This window comes from Pinus tabuliformis, chromosome 8, assembly GCF_031772625.1.
Source record: "Pinus tabuliformis cultivar Carrire ecotype Pingquan chromosome 8, CPIR1, whole genome shotgun sequence".
NCBI lineage: Eukaryota > Viridiplantae > Streptophyta > Pinopsida > Pinales > Pinaceae > Pinus > Pinus tabuliformis.
Window position 1 is genome coordinate 908,622,659 of NC_142294.1, and position 12,030 is coordinate 908,634,688.

The following is a 12,030-nucleotide window of genomic DNA, read 5'->3' on the forward strand; positions in this document are numbered from 1 at the left end:
TCTAGGATTGCTAGGATCCTGGCCTTCCAGATGACAAAATTAGAAGCCCCGTCCAATCTGTCTTGATCCCTCAATCCGTTCACTGCCATCTCTGCTCCTCTTCTCTAGACTCCCTCTGAGTCCTAATTTCCCTCTCAAAAATCCTCCAGCCAATTGTCAAATCACTCCTCTCCAATACTCCTTGTCGTTGCGACCCAGATCTGAGCCCTTCAAGCTCTGCACAATCTCTGTGTGGGTTGAATCTGCTCCTCCTAGCCAACTGCGTCAATCCTTCCTATCTCAAAAAGATGACGTGGCTCTGTGTGATCCAAATTGGATCTAACATAGACTTATAAATCTATGAAATCTTCCTCACAGAGGAAAATGAAAGTCAAATGATGCGCTTGGAAATAGTCTCATTGCATAGATCTCTTCATTCTAAATCTAATGCAATTTGAATGGGCTAAAATGGACTTCGGATGAAGAAGTTATTGTAAAAAGAAATTTGCCCATTATCCTTAGAAAAGGAGGCAAATTCTTATAAAAGTGGACTTAAGGGCTCCTTAAAGAAAATCGCATCGGAAAGGTTCAAAGGGAGGACTTAACCAAAGGCGGAAGGACTCCCTGATAGCGATCTCTGATATATCGCATCAGAGGAAGGCCTTCATGTGATATCGGAACCCTGGGCAAGCAATTTGTGATTCCGATCGGCGGATCGTCAATCAGCACAGTCAAAGGGAAGTTGTATGGACCCTGGGCCATTGCGACTTGCGATATGCGATGCGCTGATAGCGTGATTGGCGATCGGGATCATAACAATGAAAAGAGACCATGCCATTGCGACATGCGATGAGCGATGATGCAATCGCATCTGGACCGTTGGATCACGGGCTTGATCAGATGGTGGAGAATCAACGGCGGGATATTGCATCACTATTATGTTAATTCCATGAATCAGAGCTCCTACTTGTTGCGATTGCGATATGCAAATAGAGCCTGGACTCGATAGGATTATAAACACGATTGCATATTATTTGAAGTCTGTATTTTTGGATTTTCAGTGTATTCTCGTGTATCGATGTTTTGGCTATTTCTTGGGTTTTAAGCATTCCGCTTGTGCGATTGAAATTTGCGATCACAGGACGGACCCGATAGGTTTATCAATGCGATTGAATGCATTTTGAGTTCCGGTTAAATGGCTCATGATGCGTTTTTCCTGTGCATTTCCGTTATGCTGTTGTTTTCAGGATTATGGCAGGAGGAAGGCCAAACAACTAGGTTTCCCATGCCGATGGTTCATTCCAATTCTAAATTGGTTCTCTTGATTGAAACACGTGGGTTTTAATGATGAAGGATTGTAACCAATGTGTTACAAAAACACAGAAAGCATAGAGAAATGGGATTCCCAGAGGCACAGGTAGAGGAACGCTCAAAGAGAGCTCAGAGAAGCTCGAGAAGCCCAGGGATGCTCAGTGAATACTCAGGAAGAGTAAGAGAATGCTGAGTGATGCACAGAGGTAGTCTGCAGAGTGAGGAAGGCTCGGTGCAACGTAAGAGTTGATCGGATCCAAAGAGAGAGCAAGAGCGAGAGCGAGAGCCAAGAGCGAGAGTGAGAGCCAGAGTCAGATCTAGAGCCAGAGCCGGAGCTAGAGCCAAAGCGAGAGCCAGAGCTGAGAGCTAGAGCCAGAGCCAGAGCCAAGAGCCAGAGCCAAAGCCAAAGCCAGAGCCAGAGCCAAAGCCAGAGCCAAAGCCAAGAGCTAGAGCCAGAGCCAGAGCCAGAGCCGAGAGCCAAAGCCGAGAGCCGAGAGCCAGACAGCCAAACGGCCAGGGATAAAAATGGTATTCTAAGCCCAATGGTTTAGTTGTAACCTATTGGAGTTGAGTGTGGAACTTGTAAAAGAATTCAACCATAATCTCAAAGATTCTAATCGAGTTGATTAGAGTTCAAGGAGACGTAGCCTAAGAGGTCTGGGCGAACTCCATATTATATTGTTCTCTCCTGTGGTTTGCTTATTTGCTGCTTTATTTACTGTTATATGCATTTCATATCAGTTTAAGCAAATGAACATAAGCACTTAACAGTTAAAGGCAAACAAAAGCATATACCTATTTCAAATCCTTTAATTCCGCAAATTGTTAATCATAAGCATAGATCTTGGGAATATATAAGCTTTGGAGTGGGAGAGGTTCTTGTAAGCACGTCAAGAAGCCTTTAGGCCCCATTTCAGATCAGGTGGTGTCAGAGTTGGTTATATCAGAGCTTCAGGTTAATTAACCCCACCTTCAAAGAAGGTGATATCAGAGTTAAGTTATATCAGAGCAGGTTATATTATGATGCAAGTGATATCATATTAGAATGCTTGATTGACAGAGAAATCTATATGCTTGTTTGACTTGAAAGGTGTTCAAATAGTAGAAAGAATTTAGTTGTTTGATTGTTTGTAAACTTACTATTGTTTGAGTTTGCAGAGGTGAAAGCTATTGATAGCTAAGTCCAGGAGAGGACACGAAGGAAGAAGGGCTAAAGGCATTCTTCTTATTCTAAAGGACTTCAAAGCAATCCTTGAAGCACAAGAGGTTTTTTGCAAAAGGTTTCCTGAATAAGCTCTTTGTTAATCTTGTTTGAAGTTATTTTGTTCATTTTGATAATAACTACTTCTACAAGTGAGTCCTCACATTCTTCCTTCATCACAATATTCTTTGATGAAGACATGAAGCAATACTTGCTCATCATAATGGATATGGTGAGAGAAATGTATGAGAATGGAAGGAAGAGCATCATACTTATAAAGCAGTTGAATTCCATGAAGGAAGAGAAGCAGTTGTTTTCTGACAAATTGCAGGAAATGGAGAGGCAACTTCATATTGCAAATATAAACCTGAAAAGGATGCATGAGTTGGAGACACAATTCTTTGTTGCCAAAGAAGCCTTAGTCAAGTATCAGCTTGAAGAAGAGTTAAATGATTCCAGTTTGTCTTCAATTTCCTTTAAGAATGTTTATATTGGTTCTTTTGAAAAACATACTAAAGGCATAGGTTCCAAGTTAATGTCCAAGATGGGTTATGAAGGAAAAGGCTTGGGAAAACATGCACAAGGTATTGTTGAGCCAATAATAGTTGAGGAAAGGCCTAAGTATTTGGGTCTTGGCTATGGACAAGCTTATGGAGAAAGTTCCAAAGCTGCCATGAAAACAATTGAAACAGTGCCAAGAAGGAGTTTCATTTCAGGTCTTCTACTTCAAGAGTGTAAAGATTGTATTCATGGGGAATGAAATTGCTTGAAACATCATTTTCAGGAAGAAGGTGTTCATAAGCATACACTTGAATCAGAGAGTTGTGGAAACTCTGAAACCATTGAAGAGGTTGATGGTGTTCCAAAGGGAGCTACTTCTTCATTCAGTTCACCTCCTCATGAAGGCAATAAAGGTGAAAAAGAAAGGTATAAATCTAGTTTTAACCATATTCCTTTTGATTATGTTAAGCATGATAAATTTCCATATAAGCATGGGAAAATAATTGCATGTTCATTTTGTGGTTTGGATAACCATAATGTTTCTAGATGTTGGAAGAGAATGGCCACATACAAGAAAATTTTGAATGAAAGGAAGCAAGAAGCCAAAGGTCCACTGGACAAGGCAAATCATGCTGTCAAGAGGATGCACATGTGTTGCACTTACTGCCATAAGCAAGGTCACATTGCTAAAAAGTGTTGGACTTTGAATCCAACAATGCTTCCACGAAACTTGAAGAAGGTGGAAAGAGAGAACGGTAGGAATGGAAAGAGAGATTCCATGATTGATGTGTTTTAGGATGATTCACATGTTGTTGTTGATGCACAAACAAAGGAAGGACCTTTGAAATCGATTGGTAAGATATGGTTAGAATTCTTATCTAATTAAGATTGCATGTCTATTGATATAATGCATCTATTTGCATTTCTTTGTTAATGGAATGCAAGCTGCAGGGTTTTACCAAGAAGGTGAATGGAAAAGTTGAGTAGGAGACTCACTTTATTACTGCAACATTATATTCATTTCAGCTTCAAAAGTACAACGTGCTTAAGCGAAAGTTGAAATATGAAAGGCATGCATAAGCATGATATGCATGACCACAGGGATGTTGATGATTTCCTTGTATTTGAGCATGTATGTGTAATTAACTTGAAGGGTTGATTGCTTTGTTTTTAAACATGCATGTAATGTTAATGATTGACTTGGAAAAAGTTGATTTGGTCTCCAAGATGGAGATAATGATGAAGTGTTTCATCTTTGAAAAAGAATCCTAAAGTTCTTTTTCTACATGCTTGACTTGAAGGGTCAATTGTTTTAAAGGCATGTTTTGTTGGCTTGTTATCTAGTCAATCATTTGTATGCAGATGTAAAGACATGGAGGTGTTCACAAGATGTGAAATCTGTTTCTTTTGATGAAGCAAGAGTTTAGGCCATCCAGTTGTTGTTTGTAATCCTGTTGTTGTTGATAGTATGTCAAACAGGTACAAGTGAAAATCTTGTGAAGCAGATGTAACTTAACATTGGTTTGAGCCACCTTGGATCAATGACAAAGGAAGAGAAGTTCAAACTACCTTTTGTAACCTTCTCAATAGGATTTCTGCATGAAGTCAAGGAGGAAAATATTTCTTCCCAGGAGGACAAGCACATCCAGGAAGGAAGTGTTCAAAGGCTTTGGTTCAGAGGCACTATGGAAGGCAAGTGTATGGAGGCTGAAAGAAGAGGGTGAGGTACTCTCATTTACTCTTTAGATCAGTATATCAGTCTTTTGCAGTCCAAAAGCCTTTTAGTGGGAAGGCATGATCCAAAATGGATTTAACATAAACTTCTAAGTCTATGAAATCTTCCTCATAGAGAAAAATGAAAGTCAAAGGATGCTCTTGGAAATAGTCCCATTGCATATATCTCTTCATTTTGAATCTAACGCAATTTGAATGGGCTAAAACAGACTTCGGATGAAAAAGTTATTGTAAAAAGAAATTTACCCATTATCCTTAGAAAATGAGGCAAATTCATATAAAAGTGGACTTAAGGGCTCCTTAAAGAAAATTGCATCGGAAAGGTTCAAAGGGAGGACTTAACCAAAGGCGGAAGGACCGCCCAATAGTGATCTCTGATATATCGCATCGGAGGAAGGCCTTCATGCAATATCAGAACCCTGGGCAAGCGATTTGCGATTGTGATCGGCGGATCAACGATCGGCACAGTCAAAGGGAAGTTGTATGGACCTCGGCCGTTGCGACTTGCGATATGAGATGCACCGATAGCGTGATCGGCGATTAGCGATCAGGATCACAACAATGCAAAGGGACCATGCCATTACGACTTGCGATGAGCAAAGATGCGATCGCATCCGAACCGTTGGATCGCGAGCTTGATCAGACGGTGGAGGATCAACGACGGGATGTCGCATCACTATTATGTTAAGTCCATGAATCGGAGCTCCTACTTGTTGCGATTGCGATATGCGATTAGAGCCTAGACTCGATAGGATTATAAACATGATTGCATATTATTTGAAGTTTGGATTTTCAGTGTATTCCCGTGTATTGATGTTTTGGTCATTTCTTGGGCTTTAAGCATTCTGCCTGTGCGATTGCGATGACATGATGGACTCAATAGGTTTATCAATGTGATTGAATGCATTTTGAGTTCCGGTTAAACGACTCATGATGTTTTTTTCCTGTGTATTTCCGTTATGTTGCGGTTTTTTGGATTATGGCAAGAGGAAGGCCAAACGACCAGGTTTCCTGCGCCGACGGTTCATTCCAATTGTAAACTGGTTCTCTCGATTGAAATGCATGGGTTTCAATGATGAAGGATTGTAATCGATGTGTTACAAAAACACATAAATCACAGAGAAAGGGGATTCCTGGAGGCACAGGTAGAGGAACACTCATAAAGAGCTCAAAAAAGCTCGAGAAGCCCAGGGATGCTCAGTGAATACTCAGGAAGAGTAAGAGAATGCTAAATGATGCACAGAGGCAGTCTGCGAAGTGAGGAAGGATTGGTGTAGCATAAGAGTTTATTAGAGCCAAACAGAGAGCAAGAGCCGAGAGCAAGAGCCAGAGTGAGAGCCAAGAGCGAAAGCCAGAGCGAGAGCCAGAGTGAGAGCCAGAGCCAGAGCTGAGAGCCAGAGCCAAAGCAAGAGCCAAGAGCCAGAGCTAGAGCCAGAGCCAGAGCCAGAGTCGAGAGCCGAGAGCCAGAGAGCCAAACGGCCAGGGATAAAAATGGTATTCTAAGCCCAATGGTTCAGTCGTAACCTATTGGAGTTGAGTGTGGAACTTGTAAAAGAATTCAACCATAATCCCAAAGAGTCTAATCGAGTTGATTAGAGCTCAAGGAGACGTAGCCCAAGAGGTCTGGGTGAACTCCATATTATATTGTTGTCTCCTGTGGTTTGCTTATTTGCTGCTTTATTTACTGTTATATGCATTTCATATCAGTTTAAGCAAATGGACATGAACACTTAACAATTAAGGCAAACAAAATCATACACCTATTTCAAGTCCTTTAATTCCGCAAATTGTTAATCATAAGCATAGATCTTGGGAATATATAAGCTTTGGAGTGGGAGAGGTTCTTGTAAGCACGTCAAGAAGCCTTTAGGCCCCATTTCAGATCACTGTGTGAGCCTGATCTGCCCTCCTCTTGCCTCTTCAGCTCTAGAACAACGTTGTCACTCGGGACAACTAATTTTCTGCTGCAAATTCTCATATTTCTCAGTTGGTGTCTTTAGTCACCTATGATCTGCAATCGCTCTTATACCATGTGAAAATTCTCGAATCTAACACATCAGAAACCCCTACTGTAATTACTAGTTTACAATCTCCTACTTGTTCTTTACATTAACAAGTTATTTAATTGCATAAAATTCGAAGTAAAAACTATTGCAGCCTTCACAAATATACAAATCATGCATTGAAATAAATTAAGACAACAACACAAAGGGGCACCGTTATTTTTTGACAATCGTCCCCGGAAAAACCCAATTCGGGAAAATCGATGCAACATATAGAGGGTTTGTATTATTAATTAGATTTCGTGAATACAACTAGGGTGCTAGAAATGACTCACCCAACAGAGAATATCCTTGACAGTGGTACCTCTATCCGGAGACAGATATTCTGGAAAATAAGCAATTGGATGATCAAACACCACAACGACTTTGGTTGTTCCTTGTGTTGGACAACAAAAACTACTCCAAGCACTACTCTGGAACTGCATCACTCCTCCAAGAGTTGCGTCACCATTTCCCGGCTCAGAATTTGCTGATTTTCTCCCAGTCTGACCCACATAATCTCCCCAGTGCTGCCTTAGAGGCTCAGTGTCAGCCTCTATAGCTTCTGCGTCACCTACATCAACCTTCTGCGTCACCTGCGTCAGCCTTCTGCGTGCTCTGCGTTAGCTCTTCGGCCTCTGCGTCAGCCCTTCTAGGGCATTGCGCTGCCTCTCTTGCTGAACTGCCCCTCACTGCAACTCGGATCACTAACTCGTTTTCCTCAGCAAAATTCACCCCAGAAAATTGAATTCTTTGATCACTTGGTGTATCTCCAACTAACCCTCAAGCCTCCTCTTATACTTTTCCTGTTGAGTCTTCAATGACCGAGATTAAGTCTTTAATCAACGACTAAGATTAGAACTGGCTTGATCCTCGTCACTTAGAACTTTCTCACCCATATTTTATTAATACACATTAATATTTTTATTTTCCTAAGTTTAGACTTAGGAACTCATTAAGAATATTAATTATTTTAATAACTCTCGATCCAGGTGGAATTTCTTGAAACGATTTCTGGGTTTTGGAGATTTCATGTGTTCTAGCCCCTCCACCAAAATTCGGAGCTAGAGCACATACGATGCTACCCAAAATCAACACCTCGACCATACCTCTTCCACGTGGCAGACTTCTTCTTGGGATTGGTGACTAATCAATGGCGGAATTCCCTCTCGGGATTGTAGACATATCAATGGTGGCAGAAGTTTGGAGGTAGATCGATGACCAAGGTTAACAAGAGGGAGTCAGAGGGTAACTACCCTCCCCTCCAATACATCCCAGGTCCCTTATTCATCTTGGTCATGGTTTCACAACCCTCCTTTGCAATCCTTTTAGGGTTTTGTCAAACTCCCCTAGTTTACAATAGTGATGGTTGCCTATTATGCTCATTCAAATCGTATGATTCTCGTGGGGTAAAGGAAGTACACCCATAACCTATCCCAAGCTGGAAATCTCATGATAAAACCCCGGTTCACCTACGAATAGAAGACCACGACAATCACCAATTCAACAACCCAATAAGCTAATTATCATTAATATTTTGATTAATTTAATTTATTTTTTTATTTTTATATAATTTAACCAAATCAAAATGTGTACATTACATCACATAACATAACCTTACAACATCTCTTTCATACTCCATTGAAGAGTGACTCTGAGATCAACTATCTCTATTTCTTTTTTTTCAACAACCCAATAAGCTAATTATCATTATTATTTTGATTAATTTAATTTAATTTTTATTTTTATATAATTTAACCAAATCAAAATATTTACATTACATCACATAAACATAACCTTACAACATCTCTTTCATACCCAGAACATATGTCAAATCAACCAACTCTATTTTTTTTTTTTTTTTCTCTTCTAAATTAATCAATATTTAAACTCTATACCATCATTTTTCCATCTTGAATCCCGAGTGGGTAAAACATCGAGTAATTTCTATTTAAAAACACCAAATAAACGAAAGATACATGCTTTTTGAATATCAAAAACGTCAACCCAATAGACAGTCAAGGTGACCAACGACTTCCCTCCATCATCATACCTATATATACATGATTTTGATTGATTCATGGAGTGATCGTCCCACCTAATGCAATGCAATGCGATTATGCTCTTGTTGAAATTTAAATTTGCTCGCATTGCGTTGCAGGATGGTCCGAACGAGTTGAATCACGTACAAAACCAGCAGCAACAGGAGGAACATCCAAATTAAATTTTAAGCTACTACTGAAAGATCAAACGGTGGAATCCGGAGACAGACCAACTAAAATTTAGCCGCGATTTACTTCGCCACAACAATTATTGAATTTCAATCTGCAATTGTAATGAAACCGAAAAATCCCTACCTGATGACAGAATAATTCGTTATTTAGTAAATTCTATTCTCATATTATCTCATCTAGAACTCTTTCACCACATTTACCGTTCGATTTATTTATTTTATTATCCAGGTGGAGTGACAGGGTTTCAATTTTGTTTTATACAATAAAACCGTTTCGCCTGTTAGTATGGGAAATCGGAAACGGGGCCGGGACGGAAGGGAAACTGTGAAAATTGATAATGGAAAAAAAAAATTCGAGGAGACCGAGAGCACAAAAGGCAAAGAAAAGGTTAGTACAATAATGTATAATAATTTAAAATAATGTATTGTACGAACCTTGTTTGTGACAGAATTTTACAAGCTTTTTATATTTTATTTCTTATTTTGAAAAGTTCACGAATGATCAAAATATTTGTACTTTTTTTTCTAAATTTCTATCAATAATACAAATATTTGTACGAAGTGGGGAGACTGATACTATCAGGTGATGCAATAATTTTTTCTTAACTTGTCTTTGCCATTCTTGTTGGTGCATGTGTGCAGAAGCCCATTATCTTTTTAACTGCCATGATGTTATTTTATACTCTATAACAATATTTTCAGCTGATAACATTTATAGGAATCTTTCTTTTATATTCAACTAATATTCCTTTTATATGAGTTAATCATCCATTCTCTAGCTTATAAATCGTTAGTAACTTAGTACTGTGCCAGCCCCAATTAACAATTGGCTCACAAAGAGCAAAAATGCTACAAATGGGATTTGAACTTGGGTGGGAAACATAGCATCACCTCTATTCATGGTCTAGTATGCATAAGAGATCTGAGATACAAGCTGGGAATGTTGGATTCATGGTTCTTTAAGATTTAGCACCATTTGAAGTCTTCAATGTTGTACAAGGCATGGATTTTTATGTTAGGGAATCATCTACATCTATCTGGAGCTTTCCAGAATATAGAGAGGTGCATAGTTGGAGCATTTTATTATTGTCGCGGCTTTACTTAAATTTGAAAAAGTGCTTTAATCTCAGGCCATCTGTGGGGCAGAAGCATCCAGAGACTATAATGTATCATCCAGAGACTATAATGTATCTCGTGTTTTCTGGAGTTGTCATGAATGCTGAATGCTACTTATTCTAGAGTTATGGATAGCATGGACACTTTTTAGTGATATTGACCAGGAGTTTTCTTCAATTGGAGTTCAACCATTTTGGTTTATCTCTGAGTTGCATCATTAGCCAAGCCATTGGTGGTATTGCAGTGGTGCTTACAGTCATAAGAGAACTTTGCCCCAGTAAATAAAAGGAGACAAGGAGTATGATTTTTAGAAAATTCATTCTATATAGGCGCACATGTAAATGCTATTCTATTCATGTGAACAGGTCTTTTGAACTTAAATGTTGGTAACAAACATGGTCATTGATTTACCCTCTCAAATTCACTGCCGCTTTTTTTGAGAAGAGTTGTTGATTAGATGAATGAAGCATGATTTATTGTTTTCCCACTCACAAGAATATCTATTTTCTTAAGACATAAAGAACATCATTGACGGCATATCTAAGTGATGTTAGGATATTTCGACACTTGGGAGGTAGTTAAGATCAACTTGGTTTACTTTAAAGTGTGTTTCTTTAGTATGAATTTATAGTTAATAATATGATGATCACAATATGTTCTAAATGTAAAGTGATCTATGTTGTGCTCCCCGTTAATGGCGGTGTTGATCCAACGCTCCCGTGTGTTTCGTGGATCCGTTAACTCTAATGATGTGTCTGTTTGCTAACACCCGCGGGTTTTGGTGTAACGGCAATTTTGACTCCAACAAGTGGTATTAGAGCCAAAGGTCTCGAGTTTGAAACACACCTGGCTCGCGTTGGGGGGGGGAGATTGTTGTGCTCCCCGTTAATGGCGGTGTTGATCCAACGCTCCCATGTGTTTCGTGGATCCGTTAACTCTAATGATGTGTCTGTTTACTAACACCTGGGGGTTTTGGTGTAACGGCAATCGTGACTCCAACAATCTAATGGTTTATATTCTTCTCAATTTTAGCAGCTATATTGATCCATGGCTTAATGTTTAAATGTTTTGTGAGATTATTGATCAGGTGTGATACTCTGGAGACATGTAAGGAACCCTTCCATAACTTTTCCATCAAAATCAAAGTTACATGAGTAACCGTAGGCAAGGTTGAGGACAAGTGTTGTTGCATGAATGAGACAATGGAGCATCACTATCAATGTAATTCTAGATCTTCATGTTTTTTTCATATTTGAGGGTATCCTTGCAGCCTTCCCACATAATAGATAGGTTATTTGGCCTTCTCCATGGCATTATACAAGTAGCTCATTTTGGGTTGTCCCCATTATTACAGCAAAATCTAGCAACCTAGTGCAAAGCCTGACTAAGTGACCTAGACAATGTGCAACACATAGGAGTGTTACCATTGTCACCTTAGCAAATACTCCCCTCTTAATCAAGGACACAATCCAACACAAGGGAAGATTTCCTGGGAGGGCTTAGGGATCAAGTAACCCAAGGACCTTAAGCTAAATTGTTGGAATTTCTAATTCTAACCCGTTAGAAATTCTTCCTGCACTATCTAGTTTATTTCACCTACTTGTTTAATTACTTAACAAGTTGTTTAACCATTTAAATACTGAAAATAAACACAAGTACAGTCTCAACATCTACAGATCATCAGCTGAAGGAAAACAAACACACAAGTGACACCATTATTTTTGGACAAATGTCCCTGGAAAAACCCACTGCGGGAAAACTGGTGCAGCTATTTTGAGGGTATATTATTATGCAGTATTTCCTTGAGTACAGCTGGGTGCCTAACCGGCTCATCCGATAGAGAAAAATACACAGCAACAATACCTCTATATTCGGAAACAGGTATTCAGAAAACCTGTCCCACGAAACCCTCT

The 12,030-nt window shown here is 39.4% G+C and overlaps 1 protein-coding gene across 3 annotated transcripts in view; it reads left to right on the forward strand.

Annotated features, from left to right (window-relative positions):
* The first annotated feature begins 8,871 nt into the window (after positions 1–8,871).
* LOC149238482 (histone-lysine N-methyltransferase ASHH3-like) overlaps positions 8,872–12,030 on the forward strand; it is a 482,839-nt gene continuing 479,680 nt past the window's right edge. For all 3 annotated transcript variants that reach the window (XM_089373045.1, XM_089373046.1, XM_089373047.1), the window contains exons 1-2: positions 8,872–9,101; positions 9,231–9,389. In XM_089373045.1, coding sequence (XP_089229171.1) covers positions 9,288–9,389 — 102 coding nt within the window. In that variant the 5' untranslated portion in view covers positions 8,872–9,101; positions 9,231–9,287. The remainder of the gene's footprint in view (positions 9,102–9,230; positions 9,390–12,030) is intronic.